This window comes from Musa acuminata, chromosome BXJ1-8 (genome assembly GCF_036884655.1).
Source record: "Musa acuminata AAA Group cultivar baxijiao chromosome BXJ1-8, Cavendish_Baxijiao_AAA, whole genome shotgun sequence".
Taxonomy (NCBI): domain Eukaryota; kingdom Viridiplantae; phylum Streptophyta; class Magnoliopsida; order Zingiberales; family Musaceae; genus Musa; species Musa acuminata.
Genome location: NC_088334.1, coordinates 51,472,083 through 51,498,757, shown reverse-complemented (window position 1 = coordinate 51,498,757; position 26,675 = coordinate 51,472,083). Strand labels below are relative to the sequence as shown.

Sequence of the window (26,675 nt, the reverse complement as noted above, 5' to 3'; positions counted from 1 at the left end):
CAGCTGGGGAGCAGAGAAAGTGCAGCCGACAACCACCACCCACCACCCACCACCACGAGGCGCCTCCCTTAAAAGTGTCGTCCTGGCGTTCCATTCCATGGAGCTTCCTCTACCGATTGAATGGAGCTCCGAATGTTCTATTTAGGATCTATGGTTGATCGTGTCAAGTTAGCATGATTGACTTGATTGATGGCTACTCATCCATGTTTTCCGTAGAAAGATCTATACCAACATGACAACAAGAATTTAGAGCATGCATGATCAACCATTTGGATCCTCGAATGAACTGGCCTTCATCATAGTTTATTGCTAACTCCTTAATAAACATAGGTGAGGCATGACTGTGATAGTAAACCATATTCTGTTCATGCAATTACAAACACTTTCTTCTTAGTGAACTCCCTTCTTCGAAGAAGCATTACACACGATAATATCCACCAGACAGCAACAACGTAGTAAGCCCAGCGATCCCCAACTTGTTCTCCATGTGTGGACTGTGCAACCTTTTTAACTTGACTTGAATGGCCGGTAAACCTTGAGATCGCTCACGACGCCGGCGACTGATCCGGCGGCGGAAGCCACCGTGATGACAAGGCAAGCCAGGCTCAGCAACTGTAGGCATACCCACCTCGTGCTCCACTTGGGGATCTTCTTCTGGACAATGTACATCTCTACGGGGAAGTATACGGTCAGCGGCCAGAAGCCGATCGCGCCGAGGAAGCCGACCACGTCGTTGAAGAACGGCAGGAGCATGGAGACGACGGTGGTCACGATCACGAACACGGTGCGCCATGTCAGTCTGAAGAGGTTGAGGTTGTAGCATCTGCCGGAGGCGATCGGCACCTGGATCTCCTTGGTGATGAACTCCGACTTGGGCCACGTCTTGTGAGTCCACTTCTCGATGAACGCGAAGAGCGGCTGGCAGTAGACCTGGTAGGCGCCGACGAGGTGGATGACGATGGCGGCGTTGGCGATGTCGAGGAGCCAGTAGGGGTTGTAGAAGCCGAATCCGGTGAGGAGGTTGCCGGGGGCCAAGTCCCCGAACGCGGCGTAGCCCATGCACCCACAGAGCATGTAGAAGATGGTGGTCACCGTCACGCTGGTGAGCGTTGCCTTCTTCATCACCTTGGCTTCCGATGATGGCGAAGACTTTATGGTGTCCTGGAATCATACCAGGAAAACAGAGGCATGCTTCAGTACAACAATGTGACTGAAGAAAATGGCCAAACTCTCTACTGTTTTGTTCGAAGTGAAAGGTGGAATTGGTACCTGGATTTCGATCAGGATGATGGAGTAGGAGTAGGCGAAGGCGATGTCGCCGAAGGCTTGCAGGCTACGCCAGATTTTGTCCATCTGGCTCACGGTTCCGATGCTTATGCCGGTGAGACTGCCTTTAATTCCTCCGTTTTCTGTCAACGCCAGCGGAAAATTTGAGTCGGCATGGACTCAACCCAAGCGAGGAATCAAACAAAACCGCAGATAGATAGACTGGCTTACGGATCACTTGGACGATGCCGAGAACCAGACCGATGGAGGAGTACGTGAAGGACATGATGGCGGCGAGAATGGAGAGCCACGAGATCTGGTCGAAGTCAGGGATCTGAGACAAGACAATCTCCGCCACGCCGAACATGATCATGTAAGGATTGCTGTTTACATGACAGGGGCTGTCGTCTCCCTCCTTGTTGAAACAGTTGGACCTCTTTATTGCCCTGTTCGAACATGTCCAAAAAGCCATCAAAACTGATCCTTTGCTTGCACCAAAAGAATCAAGGACAGCTCCAGGTTTTCTGGCAACTTACACCATACTAATGGAAGCTGCGATCGTGTATCCGATGGCAACTCCGACGATATTGAGGTACTGGAGGTAGCCGCATATCTTGACCTTGATCCCATCTGTTCGTCAAAAGAGAACTCGTTATGTACGACAAGCTTTGATTCGAAGCCCTGTTTGTCTCAAATGCAAGTTTCGGAACGTACTTAAATTAGCCTGGACCGCATCCATGTAGGTGTAGTTCCGCCTGCCGGTGACGGGATCACCAGAGCGGTAGCAGTCAGCGAGTAGGGCAGAGGTGTAGAATGTCACAAAGGAGAAGAGGAGCATGACAGCAGGGCCTGCAACCCATCCGAGCTGACCAATTGCCCAAGCCAAGGACAGCACGCCGGAGCCGATCACCGCCGTTATGATGTGCGCGCTTGCAGTCCACACGGTCCCTGCAAAGCTTAACAGTATCAGACTTTGTAGGAGAAGTAAGTATATGGAGAAGAGAGAAGGTCAAGAAACGGCGATTCTCTTCTCGTTACCAGTCCTCTTGAGACGGCCATCATCGTCGAAACATTTCGAAGCTCCATGTTGGAAGCCGAGCTCCACGGACACCTCCACAGGTGCCAAAGCTACGTGCTGGTGGCAATTGGCAGCGCCATTCTCCCCCATCTTCATCGACACAACCGATCCAAATCGGAAAACCAAACGGACAAAGGTAAGACAACTTAATGAGCAGCAGGCAAGCGGAGCAATGCATGAGAAGAGAAGATAGGTGAAAGGAAAGCATCGGGCTTGATGAGTTTCTTACCTTAGACATTGAGACGTGCTCCTCGATCTGGCTTCTGCAAAAACTTATACCCACTGCAGTGGAGCAGTGGGAAGAAGCTCTAAGAGGTGATGAGCAAACAGAGACTAGAAATGTGGCCTTTATATAAGCAGAGGATGGCAGTCTCGATACAAAGAATAAAAACCTACTCTCATGCATCTCTCCCACGTGTGTTGCGTTTCCACCATCCTTTGGTGGGGAGAGGAATAGGTTCCTCCTTCCCAACTATGCTTATAGGTTGATTTGAACAACTCAATTAGCATTGTTTACTACTGCTAGGAATATAATGATTTGCCTTATTCCACTCTGTGAGACTGAGGATTTTTGAAGGTTTATTCCATCTCGAAGAAAGCTATCAAGTTGCATTATGAAGCCTTTAAGCACTTGCAGATTTGGGTGGGTACGTATTCATTACAGCTTTAAAACTGAGTCATATATTTCCTGAGGTTTGTGGTCTAAGGTTGTTTATGGTTTTGTATGCAACTGGACTGTAGTCAAAAGGCTCAATAGCGTCCATTGTTGGTCATACTTAAAAGAGTGTTTTAATGTGATGTGTGAGTGTGTTAATGCGCAGTTGGTAGACCATGCTATATCTCGGGGGTCTTTTTCTTAGGTCACTTGCCTTAAGGCTGAAGATTAATATGGCAAGAGAAAAGCATGTGATAAGTGGTAGTATAATTAAAACCTAAAAGCTCTGAGACCATGCCAAGGCATCAATTCTAAAGTCTAGCTTTTATTACGATTTTAAGGTCAAATCATTCCAGTGCACTTGCAGGCGTCCACTCTGGCCTCTTTCGAGCTCCCAAGGATCAAGGAAAACGAAGATGACAACTCCAAGAAGCCATTGAAGGTGGGGAGGCAATCTTTAGTGTTTGAACACCTTTTTGTCCCTCACTGATGGTCTGCTAGTGGCCAAGAGTGAGCCGCTACTGCTGCTGTGCCGCCCAGGGAATCTGGATGCGTTCCATAGTTGACTCCTTCAGGTCTCGATATACATGGCAGACGACCTCATGGATTCTGAACAGGGCCTCCTAGCATTTGCGTTCTATCTGTTAAAAGAGTCAACCCCTGTCATGACAGCAATGGTTCCTCCTCCTGCATGTCGAAGGTCAGGTTAGCAGGATAAGATGGCCCTTGTTCTCAGCCATATGATGATACGCCATGGCGGTACGACCTCCGGTCGTCGAGGATCATGTAGAGTTGGATCTGGGTGATGGTGAAAACACAGGAAAAGCAAGCTGGCTTGAATCTCGAGGCAACCATTGAATGGTTGAAGTGCTCCGAGGGTTGCGGTCTGGAGACTGACGAAGGCAACTACTGATGGAGGACGAAGAAGTTGCTTTTTGCTGCTGACTTTTAGGTTCTAGATCTCAATGCCAATGCTGACAAGAGGCCACAAAGGTCAACAGTCAGTCACTGCAAGTAAATAGTGACTATGATCTTTATAGCATTCGTCCGATAGATAGGTAGGGTTGTGCAGTAGGCAGAACATGGAGTTGCTGCAGCCAGCAAAACCATGGTTAAGATGGGATTCTTAGTGACTGCTTCAAGGTGCCAATGAGCATAAAACAGGGAATGTTGTCATACGTCATAAAGAGAAAGAAATAAATGACAAGAGGACAAGGATAGTGACGTCATCGGACGCTCATTCGATAAATGGGCTGGCCCGCCCCTGACTAGGCCGAGCCGAGACTAAGTGGAGCCCAGATGGGAACGATCACACCGAAACCGAACACCAACCCCCCACGCCCGCTCCCGCCTACCCCCCCGGCGTGCGCGCCCGTGCCCTAAACGCAGCGGCGGTGAAACCTTTCTCCCCAGCGACTGCGGCGTTTCCTTCGCGAACGGCGGCTGTCTTCCTCTCCATCGGCGAATGGCGTAGCATTGGCGGCGGCGTCATCTTCCCCTCCCGGTATCTCTCTCTCTCTCTCTCCTCCATTCGCCGTCGCACACTCCCTTCTCCTCCCTCCTCCCCCGTTCATCACACCCCCGTCTCCGCGCCTCGTAGAAGCCTCCCTTCCCCGATCCCTCCTTGCTCTTCCTATCACTCTTCCCCCTTTCGTCGCAGCTTTCCTCCTTCTCCGATGCCATCCCTTCTCGTTCCTTCTCCCTCTTCCCCCCGTTCATCTCAAGGTTTAGCGCCTAGGGCCTTTTGACTACACTGCTTGACACAAGATAGAAACCAAAATTCCATTTCAAATCAAGAACAGAGCATGCTTTTTCTCAACAAGGGTTTCCATCATATATCTGGTAACAGTAAGTCAATTCTAGGTACATGAAGTTCCTGATAAAATGATATCTTTTTCTTCCTTTGTTTACTCATAAATCTATCACAAGATAATCTTCATATGTATCTGTTCGATCTTTAATTTGAACTTAAAATAAACACAACTAATCACATTTGAGAGAAAATGACAAAGGAAGTGAAAATTAGTTGACCTTCCATGACTCAAACTTGATGTTGCATGAATCTTAAGTTTTTTCTTGCATCATTTTTTATGTTTCTTTATTATTAAATTTAAACAAGTTCAGAGATGTGCCAAATTCGAGCTTCAAATTGCAGAAGTTTTTGATATATAGCGCAATTCTTATTGTTCAGATGATACAATTTTTTTATCTAATGGATCAAGAAACGCATATTTGATTTCTTCAGAACTCATCAGTCTTGAGAAGAAGCAAAGGGAGCATCATGGCGAGTCAAAGGACACAAAACATCAGAACGCATACCGCATGATTTAATTGGATATTGAACTGATATGGCAAGAATGTTGTTTCCGAAAAGGTACATTATTGTCCTTCTGACCTTCATATGTACAAATGTTTGCTATATCGAGAGAATAGGCTTCTCCATTGCTTATACTTCAGCTGCAAATGCCGCCGGCGTGGATCAATCAATCAAGGGCTTGATCCTTTCGGTATTCTATTATGGGTATGCCCTGTCACAAATACCTGGTGGTTGGGTAGCACAGCATATAGGCGGAAGGCGTGTTCTGCTCATGTCCTTTGTATTGTGGTCTCTGATATGTGCTGTGGTTCCACTAGACCCTAATCTTGTCACTGTACTAGTCGTAGCTCGCCTTCTTGTTGGGGTGGCACAAGGTTTTATTTTCCCTTCTATTCACACAGTTCTGGCGCAATGGGTCCCACCTTTCGAGCGTTCCCGTTCTGTATCACTAACAACTTCAGGGATGTATCTTGGTGCAGCAAGTGGTATGCTGCTTCTTCCAAGTCTGGTAAAATACAAGGGTCCCCAGTCAGTATTTTTGGCTGAAGCTGCATTGGGTGCCATTTGGACCTTTCTTTGGTTCAAATTTGCTAGTGATGCACCCCGTTCAGATCATTCTAAAGCTACATCTGCTGGTTTTGGGCATGTCTCATTGCCAATTACAAAGTCTGAAGACAACAAGGTGGGCTTGCAGAAGACCATTATGCAAAATGGTTCTGTCCATGTTGCTAAAATTCCATGGAAATCAATTACATTCAGTTTACCTATATGGGCAATAGTTGTGAATAGCTTCACATTCCACTATGCGTTATATGTGCTGATGAATTGGTTACCGACATACTTTGAGCTTGGCCTTAAGCAAAGTCTTCAGGAAATGGGATCTTCCAAGATGCTGCCTTACCTTAATATGTTTATATTTTCCAACATAGGTGGAACTGCGGCAGACTATCTGATCACTAGAAGGATCTTATCTGTGACTAAGACCCGCAAGTTTCTGAACACACTTGGATTTTTGGTTGCTTCTGTTGCCTTGATGGTCCTTCCGTCGTTCAGAAGCTCCACAGGGGCAGTATTTTGTTCTTCAATCGCTCTTGGTTCGCTGGCACTAGGAAGGGCTGGGTTTGCAGTGAATCACATGGATGTAGCTCCGAAGTACGCAGGTATCGTCATGGGAATCTCTAACACTGCAGGAACTTTGGCTGGCGTGGTTGGTGTTGGCGTTACAGGAAGGATCCTGGATGCTGCAAAGAATGCTAATGTTGATCTTTCAAGTTCTGAAAGTTGGAAACCAGTTTTCTTCCTTCCAGGATGCTTTTGCATCGTCAGTTCCTTCATATTTTTAATATTCTCGACAGGAGAAAGAATTTTTTAGTAATAAGGTTTCTCAGTGGCAACATTTATGTTACTTGCACAAGTATTCATTTTAACAGCAATTCCTTCTAACTTATGATGACTTTTGAGGTCATAGATAAAATATAATATACAGAAGAAGAATGATTGAATTACACAGTTTTGTCCTGATATTCTTAGGATCAAAATTTAAGATTTACTATGGATGTTATAGAAATGCTATGTGTATATAGTAAATTGCATGTCATAATTTCTTGGTTTGTTGGCAATGATGTGGCATCCACATGTGTTTGTGCGACACAAATGTAGATATTGGTGGACTATAGTAAGAGGCTATAATATCTGCTCCATGCTGCTTTTGGGCAATTCAAATTAGATGGTACAGTCTGCATGCACTACATTAGTGGTATCTGCTTTAGGGTGTCGAATTCAGAACATACAGGAGATACAGAGTGTCACTAAATGACACAGAATCATGTGTAATCTCTACTTTCATTTTCTTCTTCTTTTTATTCTCTTTATTGCAAATTCTTACACTCGAATGCTTTCAATGTAAGAAGAGGGGAAACATGAGGAATTCAGAGCACTCATGGAAAATCTTCTGTACTCCCTCTGCGATCATCTTCTCATACAATAGAATTGATATTGATTTTTGTTATAATTGAATTTAAATGAATTGGAGTTTGTATAGGTCAATTAAAATTGAATTGGAATGAACGGAAAATGGATTTTGCTTTCAGGGAAAAAAAAATAAATCTTCATTGATTTTGAATAATTTTATACAATCTAAATTGATAAAAGACAATAAATAATAATTAAAATGGATATCCATTGATGTGTTTCATCACCGAGAAATAAAAATCTTTGGATTTCTATCAATCAAGAAAATAACATTGATTTTCTTTAATTTCTATATTCAGAGCTCACAATTATTTGCCAACCACTTTTACCAAAATAGATCAACCATAAACAAAAAGCTTCTATATTGCTTGAGTAATTAAAATTGCATAAGTTACATAAAAACATAAGCACGATTAATATACACGTATTTACATGTTTAAATAATTCATGTATGCAAATATATTGGTTTCCCGGAGCTTGTTATGTACATACGTACTCTTAAGTATGTTGTTAGGTTTCTCGAATAGGAGTGAGTGCCAATAAATACATGTCTTCCTTGCTTCCCGATCCCATTAATTACGTAAATATTAAAAGACAAACTCATATTTGATTTAAATATATTTCTTTTTTTTTTTATTTTATCGTACTACATAATTAATTAGTGAGTAATATTAAATTAAATAAAAGTTAAATATATTTTTGTATGATATAATATTTTTTTGGATACCCAAACGAGTACTCGAGAGTCTGATTTAAACGGTCGGTAGACACGAGTATTAAAGCGCTTTCTGCACGCATCGCTTGTTGCCAGAGGAGGGGATCCAAACCCAGTCCAAGGCAAGGCGGAAAAAGGAGAAGGATTGGATTGGAGTCACTGCAACAGCGCCACATTTATGTCCGATTAAGACCATTCTTCGCACCGGACAATCCCGCGCGGCGCCCCCTGTCCCGCTCCGTCCCATCCTGCTTTGCGCGAGCGAAGGGGATCGATCCGATCCCTTCCCCCCATCTCCGGAACCCTAATCGATCCTCTGCATCGCGTATGCCTTAGGAATTCTCCTCCGCGCTCACCATGGAAGACCAGAAAGGAGCCGCGGTTAGGGCTTCCTCCTCCTCCTCCTCCTCCGCCGCGGCCGTTGCTGCCCCGGCACCGCCGCCTCCGCTTCCCGCGCTGGCCCCGCCCCCTCCGGCGCCGCCCCATTCCTCATCTTCTTCCGATGTCGCCGCCGCCGCCGCTGCGCCGAAGGAGGAGCCGCTGCCGCCCGCAGACGGGGGCCAGAGGGTTCGGTTCTCGGTGGAGCTCAAGCCCGGGGAGACCACCATCGTCTCTTGGAAGCGGCTGCTTAAGGAGTCCAATAAAGGGGGCGGATCCCTTCCAATTGCATCCGTGGCCGAGCGGCCTCTTGCTGTCCAAGTCGGAACAGGTGGTCCGGTAGGGTTTCCCCACCTCCACCAATTTAGTTTTTCTTTTCCCCCTTCTTCTTGTTTGATCGTTCTTGCAAATTTCAGGGTTTGTCCCGTTTGTAAGGTGCTTTCTCTGCTGCCGTTTGGATGGTTGACTTTTGTTGATTTAGTTATGGTGTTTGCAATGTGCTACCTGACATCCATGGCATATGCAATTTCCTCCAATTGGTTCAACATTGGCCATTCTTTTAAATAACATAGACATTTTCTTGTTCTTCAGCCTTGTAGATGATCAATTGCTAGTGAATACCATATTACACTGTTTGCATCTCCAAGGTTTCGGCTCCAGCCATAGCCATAAGCTATTTTTTTAAGGTTTTTTTGCGGATACTATAAATATTGTATCCATGAATATTGGAGATTTGGATTGTTATAGAAGAGTTATGGTTTTTTTTACTGAAGTACTCATGTGCAACTATGAGAAATCCATGTTTCGTGCTTGAGCTTTATGTATATCTAGTACATTTCTTTTTTCGTCTATATGCATGTACATAAGCACAACAATGTGCCAAATATGAGGGAGATTTGTGATCCTTGTATAATATTATGTGTATTCTATATCATTGTTGAGAATTCTTTATAATTTGTCTTATTGTTGGAGTTCAGCCTGCAGAAAATGAATTAAAAGATGCAGTTCCACCTCCAAATCGTTTTAGTGCAGTTATTGAGAAGATTGAACGCCTATACATGGTATGAAAGGCTTCTTACGTTCAAATTTTTTGGTCAAATGGTTCGTGAAGATTATGAGTTCTGAATTGTTGCTCTTTCACTTATAAATCTTTCTGTTTGTGGTCTGGTGTCTTTGCTGATCATGCAAGTTTTTTGATCCAGGGCAAACAAAGCAGTGATGAAGAAGAACTTGATGATATTCCAGATGACGATCAATATGACACCGAGGATTCTTTTATAGATGATGCTGAGTTGGTTGGTGTTGTTTACCTTTTCATAAATATCATTGGCATAGATAATGGTTAGATTTTATAAACTATTTTGTTATTAGATCCAGTGACTTGTATAATTGTATTTGCATCGTTGCTAAACTGCACATTAAGGAACTCCTTTATTTGGTATTTTCTAATAGAATCACTAGCTACTTGCTTGGAACAAAAGAAGTTAAGTTATGAGGGTCTGGATCTTTTCTTTTTTGGGGTTTTGAACTTAAATGCTATAGAATCTGGATAGTGGGAGCAACAAGGATAGACAAGCCCTACATCACCTGGACATGTTTCTTTTTGAGGCTATGCTATCTGTATCCTAGATTAGCTGAAAAGTCAACTTCTTGGTCATGTTTCTCCCTATGCTGAATATTTCTAGCAAGAAGCACCTCAGTTCTGGGCATAGAAAAGTGATTGTTTTTCTGATGCTTTCTCTTGAATAACTTGCAATTGCAAATATCATGAGATATCTGATTTTTTTTTTTGAATCTTCTTCTTGAAGAACTGAGCAAGTTTTGAGACCAGTTCCATGTGTTACTGGGTGAGAAGTGGAAACACCTGTCACATTGTCACTTCCACCTGTGGCCTCATCCTTCAGGTTCCAGTTTTGGTAGTTTAGGCTCTAGTCTTGTAGTTTTCTTTCGGTGGATTTATGTCTTAATAGTAAATACTATATATGTTTATATTCCAACTTAAGAAAAATATATGTACTACTGTAATAATAACAACTAAATAAATCTGAAGCTTTTATTAGCTTGATGATGATAAGAAATTATCTCATTTTTGGTGATCCAATATTAGCTGATATCGGTTTTGAAATTGAGTTAATCGGTAAATCTCAGATTTTCTCAACATTTTAAATCAGGTTGACCAGTAAACAAACTGTTTAACAAGAAGTAGTTTGGTAAGATCATAAGACCTAACATTATGCATTTTGTTTCCTAAAGGATTTAATTGCCTGGGATAACACTGCAACACCAATAATTTTCTTGAAATATTTGGCATTTAAGAATTCTAATGTTCTACAATATGACTTTCAGGTTTTTTTTAAATCACTAATAAGTTTGGTTTCACTATAATGCATTAAGCAGAGAGTGGATGTCCCTCCTAGCTGTTTCTTACTTCGGAGCAACCTGATGGATTGACACATCTTAATCTGTTGCAACTATCCTATATTATGCATCTGTGATGATTTGTGTGAACATGCAATTTATTGTTTAGTTGGGTCTCATGGCTTTCATTTCTTGCCAATTGTACTGGTTTAACATTCAATTTTCTAAGAATTGCTTCTATTACAGGATGAATATTTTCAAGTGGACAAAATGTCAACCAAGCATAATGGATATTTTGTCAATAAAGGAAAGTTAGAGCAAATGTAAGTTTCTCCCACATGGTTTACTTTTACGATTGTCAATAAAGTTAGAGCATTTCTCTGAGCTATTTATCCTTTTCTGGGGCTATTATTTTGCTGATTTGAAAGATATTGGTTGTGTTGGAGCTATGATCTCTTAACTCGTTGTTTTGTCTAACTGATATATTCAATGCTTTTTTTGTATATATTCACATTAATCTTTTACAGTTGGTAGATTTTCTAGTGTCTGTCTATTTATGTTTTCTTGGAAGAGCAATTTATAGTTGGTTTTAGACCTTATAACTGCATAATCATTTTTCTTGTATCTGTTATATAGCCAGTATCTCAGTGCTGATTGGCATGGTCGAAGTGTACCATGCCATAAAGTATTGGCACTTGCGTTCTGACTGCTTTTTTTTTAAAAATAATTATAGTCCTTTCATGTTTTGTTGTTGTCATTAAGATTTTGTCCATATATTAGGGGTATTATATAATTCCAAGTAACACTGAGATTTTGATGAGGGGAAATGGAACAGTTTTCACTTGTTTCAAAATCTTAGCTTTGAAGTTTAATTTCCCAACTAAACATCTCCAAAAATTGTCATGTTTTTCAGTGATTAATTGAATTTTCGATTAACATTAACTTAGGCTAATTAAAAATGATTGTTATGGAGTGATTATGGAGATGAATAGAGGGCAGACCTTGGCCTTATGGTAAGTTTGCTCATTTATGATTTGAATGAGCAGAGTTATAGTCACAAAAAGAGTCTCTTTGCCTGTAATTGCAGGGCTGCATATGTTGACCCTCTCCAAAGTCCAAACCCTACGTTGGCGAGAACGCTGATCACTAGGCCACTAATTTGCTACTAATTTCAGGGCGTGAATATAGGTAGGATGCAATAGTTTTGCATATGAGGAGTGATCCTGTGATGGTGGTTGCCAATTTCCTAAAATGCAGTATGCAGTTACATTATTACATTGCATAGGGCCTATGTTTGTAGTCTGACTGCATATATGATCCATGGTGGCATAAATATTGGGTTATAAAATTATATTTACAATTGTATATAACTTTGCCATAGTGTATGCGGTTTGCATAAAGAATATGTGGTTGTTACATGTGGTTTATGTTTCCTCCTTGATATTCTTATACTATTAAATTATTTGGATAAAATAAATAGCATGTACTTAATATTTTAATCACACCTGCCTTAGCATGTTGCCGTAACGTATCAATGATATCTCTTCATAAGTACTTGCTTATAATCAATCATGTACATTTTGAATATTTTAATATCTATTGCATGTGTACCTCCTGTCCATGTACACACCCATATTGCTTCTGTGCTATGCCCTTGATGGCCCACATATTGAGGCCACATTTTAGAAGATCGGTTGTTGCATTTGTTTATTATATTTTATTTTTTCCCAGACTTTAAACTTAAACTAATATGCAAACATCAAGAACTGGTGGTTCTTCTATAATTTCTTTGCCTCCTCTTTGCATTAAATTTTGTCGGTAATATAATTTGATGATTGTGCTGGTTGAAGGATTAATTACATTTGCATTTATGAACTTGTTAGCAAGCATCTCTCACAAAGTTAGTTAATTGGACAGCAGAAGGTCCTCCACATATTTAAGATGACAGCTGTCGTTGCCAAAATATTCTTGTTTATCTGGTTTGTTTTATCATCAGCCATCATTAGCTTATTTGCTTTATTTTTCTATATTGCCTGAAAATTGAAGTTCAAGCCAACTTATGGTCTGACCTATCTGAAATTTTTCTTTCAAACAAGATTTTAGTAAGTGCGACCATTCACTATATCCCCTTTGATAGTATCATCTAATATATGTAAAAACTTATTTTTGTTTGTGGATGATCAACATCCAATTCATGTGTTTTTTTTTTTCTGGTTTTAGTGAGCCTAGCTCATCACCTAAAGAGGCACCTAAAAGAAGAAGAAGAAGGGACTCCACAAAACTGCACGGTGATGGTAGTCATGTTCTTGTTCCTGGTGGCCCTGCTAAAGTTGGCAGTATGCGCATTAAAGATGCTGCTAGGAATGCACCAGTGATGGGAAGGAAACCAAGTCCTGCTAAAGTTTATGCTCCATATGGTGAACATTACAGTGAGGAAGGCAGGAGTTTAAAGTATAAATCAAAAACCACTACAACGGTCTACAAAAGGAAATCTGCTGATTTCACTATTAAATCAGAGGAACAATCAACCATGAGAGTGCCAAATAAGGATGTTTTACCACTACCTTTGGAACTAAAGGATTTCGATAAGCATAAATCTGGGGTCCTTGCATCTGAAGACACTACTCATAGGGCAAGTGTAAGTCATTCATTTGACCCCTTGTACCAAGCATCTCGCAGTAAAGTTCAAGTAGAATTTCAGCCAAAAAAATTGCTAAAAAGTGAAACTGGAGAAGTGTCAGCTAAAATTCGGCGTAAGGAGAAATATGGCTCCAGCAATTTTCCTGCTATGAACTCTTCTATGAGTGTGTATCCTATGCATGCAGTGGTGAGTACATCTCTTTTCAAAAATCTTTCTGTATATCCATTGCATTTTTAAGGAATTCACTTCTCTTCAACTTGCTTTAACTTAGTTTTTAGTGTTTTCTTTTTCTTTTTTATTAGTGTCAGGAACTCTAGATAGTATCGATCTGACTTCTTGAATTTCTAGTTAAACTTGTTTGCTGTCTTTAAAAGAAATTCATATGTGAATGTGACATATGTACATTATCTCAAGTTTATAATCCTGTTAGTTGCTGATGTGCAGATAGGTAAATTTAAATTTTGAAAGAAAGACTTAACTTGATCATTCCAGAAAGAGAAGTTCCTGAAACCAACTAGTAATCTTTTACTATTTGTGTTGGTCAAAATACTAACATTAATTGCTGAAGGAGAAATGGAAAAAAGTTATCTGGAAAATTTGAGATATGTAGAGTGTAACATAGTTTCTTGGTGATTGTGCAACATTTTATATGTTGTCTTCAATGAATTCTCTCTTCCTTTTGGTCATCATTTTCACAAGGAGGTCATCGCTCTTGATAAAATCTCATTCAAACCTTTCATTGTTGTGCTGATATGATACAAGCTCATGTAATAATTGACAAGAACATCCTGCCTTGTTGTTATCTTAAGCTTACTACATATTCTCCCTTTGCTATATTGCTGATAATAAAAAGGGTTCAAGGAATTTATCTAATTTGATCATTAGCAAGATTCGATTAAAATAGAAAGGATAAGGATATTCCTAGCTTTCAATTGTACGATTGTCCACTCCCTCTGTATTCCTCCTCTCTTCCACTAAAGCCTCAAAACCTCTTCTTCTTTCTCAACCATTTGCCTCTCTTCCTATACATTCATGTCTCCTTACCTGCATTTTATTTAACATATGACACAGTGATCATTATTCTGATGGGTGAGGCATTTTCTTGTTTATTCAGCTAAATGTGTTATAAATACAGGATGTTTTGTTTATGTAACTGCTACTTAAATCAAGTTGTTATATAATTTTATTTTTGGTGTGATTAGAGCAGGTTACTAAATCCATGGCCAACTTGAAGTAAACTCAATGCTATTTATGTCGGTTTACTAAATTAGAGATATGTATTTCTTAGTCATGGAATTAATGGCAAATGTTAGAATTTTAAGTAGAGTGGGAAATCCTGGTGGCAAAATGTAACGGCTAGTAGTGTGAAGCTCAAAATGTACATGAAAATAGACGGTTTAAAATGAAAAATTTTGTTCCCCTTTTTTGTTGAAAATTTATAAGGATGATCAACTATGCTGAAACAATTGGTATATGCACTTAAGCCTTTAATTAATGGTTGCCCATCTAGAACTTTATTGAATTATTATGACTTTTATATAAAGAGATGATTCTCTTTTAATTTTTAATATTATTCTTTTTATCAAAGAGGGAGTAACTCTTGAACCTAATGATTTTTGTTCTTAAAGTAAGTGGTACATTTCAATTCCTGCATTACTATGAAGCAAGATTACGAGCACAAAGAGAACTGCTTTAAAAATTTGCTGTATATCTTTAAATGGCAATCCCTTTCTTTACGAAACAAGTGAGGTCCTAGCGTTAGTCTCATACTCTAGTATTACATGCTCTTTTAGGTTTTACTCTGAAAATTAATCCATATCAACTTTTAAGTCGGTATAACTTGAGTGACTACTTTGTTATCAGAATAAATGTATTAGTGGGGCAAAAGTTTTAATTGTACATATCTGCTAAAATTTGGTGAGTCAATCAGATAAGGGAAGAATGCTGGACCTTATTGATGTCTTAGTGGGTTGTTCTTTCTTGATTCTCTCGAGAGGTGATGAATCTTAAGATTGGCAAATATTATATGTTGGTATGCTTGTAGCTGCAACCAAAGGTTTACCATTATGTTTTGCATTTTCAGGGACATTTTTTTCATTAAAATAGACACTGAAAATCCCCAATCACGGTAAACTGGAGTTCCTGAAAAATCAATTATTTTGCAGAACTAGTGATTGTAGTAAGTCATGGTGGTCATAATAACCGTTTAGCTGCCCCATGGAACAAGTGAATTAGATCTTATAGATGACTGCTTATATAGTTATCATTTGTTGTTGTTTCAGTATAGTTTTGATGAAGCAATTTGTTAAAAGGTTCGAAGCAAGTTGTTTCTACTGTTACTGTTGCCCCTTCAGTTGTACATACATCCTATTGTTCACTATCTGAGGATGGAAATGTTTCTTTTTGATGTGCTGTATTATTTTATCTTGGTTGCTATTTGATCTTTGATCCATTGCTGCAGCAACCATCCACAAGGGTGAAAGAAAGTTCCTCCATGAGGCCTAAAGGGACCACACTTGAACGGGCCATCCGTGATCTTGAAAAGATAGTGGCTGAATGTATGCATTCGAGAATTCATATTGCTTACTTGTTAATAAGAATTCCCTTATGCGTAACCTCAATAAGTATTCTTTTAATTATTATTAATTTGGAATTACCTTTATAGGTAGACCACCAAGTCTTGATGTTCATGAGGTGGATCCTGCATTTCAAGGCATTAAGAGAAGACTTCCGCAGGAAGTAAAGCAGAAGCTTGCTAAAGTTGCAAGATTATCGGTATTGCTGAATAACCTTATCTATATTTATCACATTTAGTGCTATCTCTGATGACAAGCATTGCTACTATTTGATTGTGAACTTGATGGCTTCACGCTCAACGGTCCTGGGTTCACTTAAGTCATTTGGTGGGAATTAGGAGTGGTGATTCCTACTTGTTAGAAGAACAGGACTTTCTACTAAGTGCTTTTGTTTTTGAAAATCATCCGGCAATTTCCTCTGTTTGGTTCATACCATACCTATTATTTTGATTGTACCTGTTGATATATTGTCGGTAATTACTTCCCTGTTTTCTCATTCTAACCTGAGTCAGGAACCCCTTCCCCCACCCCCACCAGCCACTTTCACCCCATTTTCCCCTTTTACACTCGGTCTCTCTCAAATTTATTGCATACCTTCTGGTTTTCCACTTTAACCCAATTGAAAAATCTCTTCCTTCGTGATGAACTATTTACTTTCACCCTATTTTCCCATTATATGCTTAATCTCTCTCAAATTTACTTCCGGAACTCTGAATTTCCCTCAAATCTTAGCAAATTAAGGATCAAAGTCAAGAAAGGAGTGGTATTTATCTTCAGACCTTGGTAAATCTGAAATTAAAATAAGTTTTTTTTGTTACTTTCTCTTGATTAAATCTTTGTACTTAGATTTTTCACCTTAATATTAAATTTTTTTCACCTCATGTCAGGCTTGATCTATGCAAATATATCTTAGATCTAACTAAATTGAAGTTGGAGAAGCTCATATCTGATCGAGTTCTCTTTGAATCCATTTGAGATTTTGTGAATTCGACCTAGATCCACATGATCCTCATGGACTGGGCCTAGTAGATATAGGCTAAATGTATATGGATCTAGGCTAGGTCACATGGATCTGGCCTTGGCTTGCCTAAGATTCGAATAAATCTAACCTGGATCTGTGCATATCTACCGTAGATGCATGTGAATCTCTCCTTGATATGTGTAGATGTAGGCTAGATCTGCATGGATCCATCCCAGATCGTTGCAAATCGAACATAGATCACTAAAATTAGTAGCTTTCAGCTATTCCTGAATTTTCCAAGTTCATGGGGCTGTGAAAATGGTGTCAGAAAGCTCTTAGATCTCAGCATAGTAGACAGTAAAGATGTCGGCTAGATCTGCATGGATTCAGCCCAGACTGTTGCAAATCCAACATAGATCACTAAAATTGGAAGTTTTCGGCTATTGCTGAATCTTCTAAATTCATGGGGCTGTGAAAACGGTGTCAGAAAGATCTTAGATATCAGCCTAGGAGACAGTGAAGAAAACTCAGGTGTAAGTTGAAATTGCATCGATCACTTGGGTTTTTTTTTTACAAGGTAACCAAATCTACTTATCATTCTTCTATTTTCTCACTTTCTAGAATTTTCTGCTTTCTTGTTATGGTCCTTTACTACCTAGATGTTGTAAAATATTTGGACTTTAGGTTTTCTTGAGAAAATACTGAGACGTGAGCAAGAACCAAATAGTCAAAATACATAACAATTTTGGGCAATTTTGATGACTTTTTTGAGGCTGTGAGGTATGAATGTCTAAATAGCATACGTCTTTCTAGTTATATTTTCATAAACATAAATTATGAGTCAGACCTGGTACTCTTGAGCACATCCATGATCACATGGCAGACCCTCATATTTGGGTTTATTCTCTTCCTGTGTGTATATCCCCTAAAGTATCCTCTTGGCTTCTTAACATCATATCAGACAAAAATTACTCCACAGATGTAATTGGGCCAGGATCTACAGATTCCTTGATTACTAGTTATGATTTGACAAATTATTTTGCTTTTCTATTGAAATTTTTGACAATACAAAAGTGAATGGTTCTCTTTGTTATTGCAGGCAAGCCAAGGTAAAATTTCTGAAGATGAGTTGATTGATCGACTTATGGGCATTCTAGGTCACCTAGTTCAGCGCAAGACACTGAAGGTAATTTCAGAAAATCTGAAGCTCTAAATATCGTCATTGGCTAATCATGATGAACTAAATTTTCCTATATTTGTTTTACCTGGATTATGCTAGTCATGAAGCTTCATCTTGCATGTTCTGCACGAGGTTGTCGATGCTCCATACATCAATCTGTGCTGTTAATTTTAATTAATCTTCATTGAAACGTTTGCTATTCTTCTTTCAATGTATGACTGAACTTTATTTGGTTGTTCCATAGTCATGATTCTAACTTTTTGCAATCATTTCATGCCTGGTTACATGGATTAGCTAATTTGGTATGCTGCACATGGTTTAAGTTGAGGTGCTTAGCAGCTTTTTTTGTAGAACTGTATGCCTTTTTGTTTAATCAGCACAAAACCTTTTATGATAACCATAGGCAAAATGACAATCAAGAAATGACTGCAGTTGCGATAAATTCTTGAGCAATGATTTCCACTTTCTTGAAGTTATCATACGACAAATTAGTCCTCCCTGAAGTGTTAGGACAACTGTAGTATCTGTAGTTCATGAACTCACCAGCCATCTAATTGCACTATTACAAGCCAAACCAAGTCAAATAGTATAGTGAGAGCATGTTAAATATGAATTATATTATATAGCTAAATAATATTATCATGCAAGTATAGGAAATTATATCAAACGATTCAAACCCCATAATTTGATGAAATTGGATCGAGTTAGGAAATTTCTGAAAGAAAATTTGATTTTGCGATCTGATTATCTGAATTATGCTAAAACACCATTCACATTTATGGTGGCATATTCTTTGTCAAAGAGGCAAACATCAATATTTGTCTTTGGTGCTGAGTCCAACACCATGATTGTGAAGAATGTCATGAATCAAACACAAATTATACAAGTCAAACACCTCATATACAGTTATAAGCCAATTCCATGGCATTATGCTTGCACTGGTTAGTTAACAGTTTTAGGTTCTGGATGACAGACTATGGCAACTGCACAAGCATCATGAGAGTTGAGATCGCAAATAACTTGCACAGTTTTATTAAATACAGACAGAGAAGTGTTAGGATCACCAATGTAGGTCGAACTATACAAGCACACCAACGATGACAATAATCAACAGGATTCATAATAGACTAATAATTTTCAAAAAATTGACTAAACAATAATGGATTTGGATTTGATTTCAAACAATAATTCAAATGAAATTTTAAAATATCAACCATGCTCGCTACTGTAAGGTTTATGCACATGAACAGTGGAGAAAATAAGGATGTGAATTGCAGAGCAAAGGAACTGTTTTCACCAGGGTTTAAGTCTCAAATACTGGATCTGTACTAGCTGTTGGCCAGACCAGTACAGGTTCAGGCCATAGGAGTACACTAACACATGATATTTTGATCGTGTTGTGGTACTGAGGAGGGAGAGGAGGAACCATAGAGGAGGCAGAGGAGACAAAGGAGAAGAGGAGAGGACTAGGAAGAGGAAGAGAAGTATTGATCAGCACAAGTAGCAATTTGGGAGGCAGGTGGCTTATGGGGTGGGGCTCAAGGTTGAGAGAGAACCACCCAAAAAGGGCTGGAGTCCAGGCGGTTTTTCAACCCATGGATTTCACATTGACTAAAATTTGTATGATGTCTTCAAATGTGAATGTTGGAGGATGAATCCTAGAATACCTAGAGCTAAAACAACACCTTTGATGTATCTGCCCAAAAGCTGTGATCAGTGTTTCCATAAGTTCACTGGAGACAGGTATCTCTTCTGCACAAATGCAATTCTCACATGCTGCGCTGCTAGGTGAGGAGGTTTAAACATCATATCTAGAAGCTGCATGGCTCAAACGAGGGAACAGAATGAAAGTTAGGTCAGTTCTTGATGGCAATCACTCAGTGCAATGTTGTTAGCTTCTCTAACCATTTTTACCACATTTGGGGCTCAGGAGTGTTCTTGTGGTTATAGACATGTGGGACTATTGCTGCTGCAATCTGAAGTTATGTTTAGACTGGGGTTGTGTATATCGAGTTTCACAGCTTACTGATTGACCAATCTGCAGGATGGGTCGGTTGATTGGTTGACCTCTGCAGCTCTGCCCCAATATATTTAAATATTTTGATATGCAAGAGTCTGAAGGTTCAGTTGATCACTCCTCAGTTGACTAGCACTGTTTTCTCTTGGAATTTAAGGGATTCAAAACTACTTGGAGGAGTTTCTAAAGACTATTCTCCTTGTACATGCTTTCCAAAAAAGAGAAAATATATAATATGCTGTGTATTATGCAGAATAATTCTGTTTAACATATTGCCTCACTGGTAAATAAGTTCTGTTTTTTTTTCTTGACTAAATAAGAATCTGATTTTCTTTTAATCATTCATAGTTTGCCCCACTGGTTTCTTTTCTTTCTTTTTTTCTCTTTTCATACTCTCACTCCACCAAAAATCAGATTGTAAGCTGTTTAGGAAGAACAGTAAGTGGAGATAACTGTTTAGGAAGAATAGTGAGTGAAGATATTGGTACTGCTTCCGAGCTTGGAGAACTGACTTTAAGGTAGTGTGATATCTTTCTTTACAGCATTTAAGAAGTTGATCTAATACCAGACTGCTACTGGTGTTATAAATATTTAAAACATAGACTAATACATCTCTAATGAGGGAGAGTTCTGCAAGGAGTCTGCAACTGTTAAAAACTTGATCTGAAGGCGCACTTTTGTACAATTATTGCTCATGAAATCTTGGCCAAAATGGAAGTTAGGAACATTAACTCTTTGCTTGCATACCATTTTTGATTTGTGAGTTTTGTTAGCTAGCCATTTGATCCAAGCTTAAAGGCTTCAGAAGACTAAACATACATTCGTTACAAGGTGTGCTAAGGAGCTTTGGTTAAATATTGTGTGGTAACTTACTTGTAGATTTAGTATATACAATTCCAATTGTTGTTGATAATACTTTATTGAGGTTCATTTAGTTTCTCTTGTTTCTTAAAGCTGATTACATTGATGACAGTTTATGAGCTAGTTTTCTTTCATGGTTTTGATGTATGCCATTACATTAATGGAATAAGAGATGGTGCTTTTCTTCCATGTTGTTGATGGATTTTTTCTGGTTTTATGCACTATTTTGGTTCACTTCTAAGTTGTCCGGTATTTATGTTTTCCAGTCTAATAGATCATTTTCTTTTTGTAGAAAAATATGAGAGAGATGGTTGAGTTAGGTCTTTCAGCAAAACAACAGAAAGCTGATAGATTTCAACAAATAAAAAGGGAAGTCAATGAGATGATCAGAGCACGTGTCTCTCAGTTGAAGTCCAAGGTATGCTTATAGGTCATGTTATTGGTATTATATTTAGTTGACTAGTGGACAGGCTAAATTCCTGATATCGAAATCGAGTATTAATTCACAATTGACATGAACACAGTCTTACTTGTTTGCAATGAAATTTTGTTTCAGTTGCTTCCTGTTCTTCATTATGATGCGTTTCTTTGACAGTTGGCTGAGAAACAAGATGGTTCAGCTGATGATTTTCAGGAAATCAATAATGATGAAAGAAGAACTCTAAAAGGTAGATACAGTATGGATGCTGCACTAGAAGACAAGATCTGTGATCTCTATGATTTGTATGTTGAGGTACCAAACATAACTAATTTCATAAAGTCCTTTCATTTTGAGATGAAATTTGGATGCCGATTCATGTCAAAATAGGAGACAAGAAATAAGGAGTTTGGTTGAGGAGGGTACTTTGAGATGAGCTATTATATTATATGTAAAGCTGGACCTTTCATAGACTTCAAAGGCCTTTGTTAGAAGTTTTTGGCTTATCCAAGGTTATCATCCTAGTGTTTGTCGATCAGTGTTTTTCAATCTTGTAAAAAATTAAATGCCCTCATAGTCCAGTTTTTGCATAGGTTCTGGATGGACTTATTTTCTAAATGTTTTTATCTATGTTTTATTTCAGGGAATGGATGAAGACAAAGGCCCTCAAAGCAGGAAGCTTTATGTAGAGGTAGTGCTAATCTCTCAAGGATTCTCTTGATTTGATATATAATTATACTATTTGTTTGTTGATCTCTTTTCATAGAAGTCTGCTTATATAAACTTTGACCATTTAATATAATTCATTTCTTCTGTCTTAGATTATTTGTTTAATTAAAATTGTGACTTCACCAGCAAATAATCCCTTGAAGCATTAAATGCTGATTGATTATTATTTTGCCCCCCCTTTTTTTTTCCAAAATACTGATGTTCTTTCATATGCATATTTCTTTTGGTTGGTTATTCTTGAGAAAACACAGTTGCTCTATCACTCTTTTTTTTCTAAGGAAAAAACATTTTCTCAAAGTAAAGTTTGTTATCATAATATCCTTTTTTTGCTTAGTTTCACGTTTAATTAGCTTGATTCTTACTTTTCTATTGACATGTTTATTCCTACTTGCCAGCTAGCAGAATTGTGGCCCAGTGGTTACATGGATAATGTTGGAATCAAAGATGCCATTTACAGATCGAAGGAAAGGAAAAGATCACTTTACAGGCAGCATAAGGTCTTGATATCTGGATTGATCTCTGTGACTTTTTTTTAAATTCTTTCCTTTGATTAACATTATGGGTTTATTAATTTGCACGTTCTTTGTGTAAAACAACTTGCGCATCAGTAGTATCTAATTTCTGCATTCTGTTGATTTTTAATGGTTCACGTTGTTACTGTAGTACAAACTCTCATTGCAGTAAAATCTTAAATGCCAATAATTTTGTCTTGTATAATTAGCAATTAACATATACTTGCGGTTTAAAATTGTTGTGGAAGTTGAGATATTCTTTGTACCTGAAGTTGTGATGGTCTATGATAAACATTGATTTTGCTAGTGATATTTACTAAAACTTGATTGATAATTTAATTTCAGACAGTGATTTAAAAAGCGCTAGGCGCCAAAAGGCGCTAAGGTCCAAAAACGCCTGAGGCGCTAGGCGCTCGTCCGAGTGAAGCGAGACGCTAAAATATAAAAATATATAATATAATTATTTAAAATATTAAATAAAAATATGCTATTAAATTAAGAAAATCTAAGATACAAAATCATAATGTCACATTAACAAAAAGTTTCAAAATTCAAAAAAATATATTATTAATTTAATAAATATAAATATTATTATTAGTATACTGTTAATAGTATACAGAAGGAGAAGAAGGAAGAGGAGTGTAAGGGGGTGCTGACTGAGAAAAGAGGAAGCGACAACGGCAGCGGGAGCGGGAGTGTAAGGAGGCAGCAGCGACAGTGAGCAGCAGGAGCGGCAGCGGTAGCGAGCAGCGACAGCGGTGAGCAACGGAAGCGGCAGCGGCAACGAGCAGGGTTAGGGTTGGGCAGCGACAACTAATATCGGTGCTTTAGTTGGTTCAATTGAACCAACTAAAGCACCGGAGACCCAACCAGACCTAAAACGTTGGTTCGGTCGCCTGGTTTAACCCAGGCGCTTGCCCAAAGCGCCTGGGCTCGGGTGAGTGCCCAGGCGGCGCCTCTTTGAAGCGCGCTGCCTGGAAGTGAAGCGGGGCGCTCGGGCCTTGCCTCGCCTCGCCCGAGCGCCTAGGCGAGCGCCCGAGCGTCTTTTTAAATCACTGATTTCAGATATCCTAATCTACTTTCAAAGCCTCAATAAATAATGTGGAAGTTGAAAATTTGACATTAAGTAGCAGGTAGTATAGTAACAGATTGCTTCTCATTGTGCCTGGCAGATTGAAACAGACTAGAGAGTGATGGGTCTGAACTTTGATCCTGTTGTACTTGTGGTTGTCTGAGGCTGTTGCATGTACAACATATTCTTTCCCTTTGCTAGAGAGCAGTATGCATTTGTCATGGTTTAAATGAGTTTGTAAAAATTTTTTAGCTGGGATGCGGCACAACTTAAATTTCTCAAGTCAGATAAAGAAATAAAAATCCTGCTCTTTGACTCAAGAAGATAGCTAATCAAATTATTTATGGACACAAACTTGTGAGTCCATTAAATATTTGCTATCTCTGTAGGAAGACCTCATAATGCCTTGTGAATTCTCAAGTAAATTTCAGATGCTTTTGATTTCACAGACGCTAATGGATTTGCATTTGTAGCAGTAAGCCAAGAAGAGATATCTATTAACTGAAATAGATTTCTTCTAAGCCTGGGATATTATTCTAATCAGCAATGTTAGTCTAACACCTAATAATTTTCAGCACTAAAGGTGTCAAATTTGTTACCAATTGACTGACAAAATACAGGGCATTTGTTATAGCTCTATTTCAGTTGATGCTTATCTAATGTTTACCCTTTTGTTTTCTTGTAAACTGTGAAAGTTGCAGTTCCGAGGCTTTTCCTTGTGCATAGAAAATGACATTTTCACGCATGCTGCTCAGGTTCATGATGAAGAGAGAATCAAGAGGAAAAAGTTGGCTTCTACAAAGAGAATAGACGAGACTAATCCAGCTGCTCAGCTACGAGCTGGACAGGAGAAGCCAGTCCCAGTCGTTGAAGCCACTGCTCGGTTTCTTGCTCCGTTGGACAAGCTAATTTCCAATCAACCTGCTGGTTCAACAGGAAGATCAATGGATTCTGTTCAACCTGCTGATTCTAGTCAACATACACTGAAAAATCCTGACAAGGTTAGAGTTGCTAACATGAGCACGAACCCGGAGGATGCAAGCAAAGCTTTTGTTGATGTAAAGAAAAAATTGAAGAGGAAGGCAGAATCAGAGTTGAGTGACACACACATTCATTCCCAGAAGGTTCCTTCTCAGCATATCACTGAGAAGCAGAAGTCGCCCAGAATCATGGATGACACAAATATGAGTTACCAACCGAAACCAAGTCTCGAATTACCCGGTCCTACAGGTTCTGACCAGCCAAGCTGATTTGCTGCGACATAGGATTACATAAATTAGTTCAGGTTTTAGTTGTTGTTACCTTTTGTTTCTTGATTGTATGACCTTACATCTGATTAGTAGTCCTCTTAACATTCCGCCAACGAAACCCTTTGTGCTCGGCCACCATTTGATGCAACTACTGTCGCTATTTGGTGGTCCCTCTTTTTTCCTCCATTAACAGTTCATTACAAGTTATTATCTGTAGAAGCATTTGCTTTCGCAAGCTGCAACCTGTACATGTGTTATGCTTCTTCCCACCTTAAAGCAATAGCTGCTGCTTTCCCTATGTAACATGCTGCAACTTGACACATCTGAACATAAAAAGGGTCGGTCGCGCCATTTCTCTTTTTCTGTGCTCTAAGTGGTTAGAGAGCTTGTTTGTTGATTTCCTTTGATGTGATTTGAACTGGAGTTTTGCAAGAGAAATTAAGAAAATTCTTGATTACTTGAAAATTGTTGCAAATACAAGTTTTTTATTTATTTATCTTGCGGAGAATTTTGATTTCCGTGATCTATTGGGTTTGGTATGCACTTAGATGGTGTGTTTTGGCTATTATCATCAAAATGATATGTAAAATCTGCATTATATTTCATTGATATTTAGCTAAGCACGTCGCTTCTGTAGATCTCTACAGATGTTGATGCCATCTGCATTAGTATGGACTGATGGGCTCAGCGAATGGTTTACTCCTCTCGTTATATAAATGGTTATATTCGAAGATAGATATTTTAATTATTTTTATTACAAAATAAAAATTTTGAAAAAAAGAACATAACAGTTAGTTAGTTTTGGCATTTTAGGAAAGAAAATACTTCAAAATCTCTTATTCTTTTCTGATTAAGCACTCATTTTGAAGTTTAAACCTTATGCTCCTTCTCAAGCTCTCTCTTAAGCTCTTTTTGTTTCGATGAACTATCTATCGCCAATAATATTTATAGAATGATAAAAATAATTATAGAAGAATATTATTTTATTTTTAAAAATTTCTATTAGTTTTGATAATGCATCAACAAATATCGGAATTACAAGTAGTTTGTGATGATATTTTTTTTTTTCATGTTAGATGTGCCTACCATATTTTGAATTTATGCATACAAGATGGATTTTAATCTTTTAAAACTTTTCTTTCTTTTATTAAGTAAGCTATTTCATTCTTGTGGCGTCATCCATAAATAATAATAAAAAATAGGTCATATTTTATAAATTGAATGATAAAAGACCCAAAAGATTTCTTAGAGATGTTTCCACCCCATAGAATTCTACGTATAAATTATTAAAAAATATTTGAATATAAAAAATTATTATATATTTTTATGTCCATAATATTGAATTGTGTGAATGAATTAATTTTAAAAGTTTTTAATAATGCAACATATACTTTGTGCAGTGTTTATTATCCTACTGCACATATTCTTTAATTTATTTATATTAATATTGTTAGTGCAGTACAAGAATATGAAAATGATGATGGTTTATACATCACATGACATGACATGGCTATAAAACTAAAATTGATTAATTATTTTTAAAAAATTCTATCAGTTTATTTTGTTACATGTGGTTTTGATTCACATATTATATTAGATGACTTAAGCGATTATTTATCTATTTATTATCTAAATTTAAGAGTATATAGTATTTTCAATCTTAACGAAGTTTGTCAAGCAAATATTAGCGACTCCGGTGTTGATGAGAATTGTCGAGCAA

At 38.5% G+C, this 26,675-nt stretch overlaps 3 protein-coding genes across 5 annotated transcripts; 2 read left to right on the top strand and 1 right to left on the bottom strand.

Annotated features, from left to right (window-relative positions):
- Positions 1–277: 277 nt before the first annotated feature.
- LOC135588727 (amino acid permease 3-like) lies at positions 278–2,712 on the bottom strand. The gene is made up of 7 exons (XM_065081004.1): positions 2,574–2,712; positions 2,305–2,434; positions 1,981–2,214; positions 1,803–1,896; positions 1,498–1,712; positions 1,270–1,409; positions 278–1,161 (listed from the first exon to the last, which is right to left on the bottom strand). The coding sequence occupies exons 1-7, from the start codon at positions 2,580–2,582 to the stop codon at positions 508–510; spliced, it is 1,476 nt and encodes a 491-aa protein (XP_064937076.1). The 5' UTR covers positions 2,583–2,712; the 3' UTR covers positions 278–507.
- Positions 2,713–4,298: 1,586 nt separating this feature from the next.
- On the top strand, positions 4,299–6,829 carry LOC103995682 (probable anion transporter 6). Of its 3 annotated transcripts, XM_065081003.1 has the most exons (3): positions 4,299–4,503; positions 5,191–5,373; positions 5,457–6,829. In XM_065081003.1, the coding sequence occupies exon 3, from the start codon at positions 5,588–5,590 to the stop codon at positions 6,686–6,688; it is 1,101 nt and encodes a 366-aa protein (XP_064937075.1). In that variant the 5' UTR covers positions 4,299–4,503; positions 5,191–5,373; positions 5,457–5,587; the 3' UTR covers positions 6,689–6,829. The 3 variants fall into 3 exon arrangements, with proteins under 3 accessions (XP_064937075.1, XP_009414607.2, XP_018685418.2); XM_009416332.3 differs by having other exon boundaries at positions 5,245–6,829; XM_018829873.2 differs by having other exon boundaries at positions 5,191–6,829.
- A 1,261-nt stretch (positions 6,830–8,090) lies between these two features.
- Positions 8,091–25,313, top strand: LOC103995683 (ubinuclein-1). Its single transcript, XM_009416333.3, has 13 exons — positions 8,091–8,719; positions 9,358–9,441; positions 9,583–9,675; positions 10,985–11,061; positions 12,959–13,565; positions 15,841–15,937; positions 16,045–16,154; positions 18,016–18,102; positions 21,267–21,392; positions 21,570–21,707; positions 22,036–22,083; positions 22,517–22,618; positions 24,461–25,313. Exons 1-13 carry the CDS (start codon positions 8,360–8,362, stop codon positions 24,953–24,955), a joined length of 2,424 nt encoding a protein of 807 aa, XP_009414608.2. The 5' UTR covers positions 8,091–8,359; the 3' UTR covers positions 24,956–25,313.
- Positions 25,314–26,675: the final 1,362 nt, after the last annotated feature.

Coding starts and splice junctions, on each gene's coding strand:
- LOC135588727 (XM_065081004.1), bottom strand. Junction 1,713..1,802: donor GCAGCTTCCATTAGTATGGT/GTAAGTTGCCAG, acceptor ATGTTCGAACAG/GGCAATAAAGAGGTCCAACT. Junction 1,410..1,497: donor CGGCATCGTCCAAGTGATCC/GTAAGCCAGTCT, acceptor TGGCGTTGACAG/AAAACGGAGGAATTAAAGGC.
- LOC103995682 (XM_009416332.3), top strand. CDS start 5,348: ATGGCAAGAATGTTGTTTCCGAAAAGGTACATTATTGTCCTTCTGACC.
- LOC103995683 (XM_009416333.3), top strand. CDS start 8,360: ATGGAAGACCAGAAAGGAGCCGCGGTTAGGGCTTCCTCCTCCTCCTCC. Junction 8,720..9,357: donor AAGTCGGAACAGGTGGTCCG/GTAGGGTTTCCC, acceptor GTTGGAGTTCAG/CCTGCAGAAAATGAATTAAA. Junction 16,155..18,015: donor CTAAAGTTGCAAGATTATCG/GTATTGCTGAAT, acceptor TTGTTATTGCAG/GCAAGCCAAGGTAAAATTTC.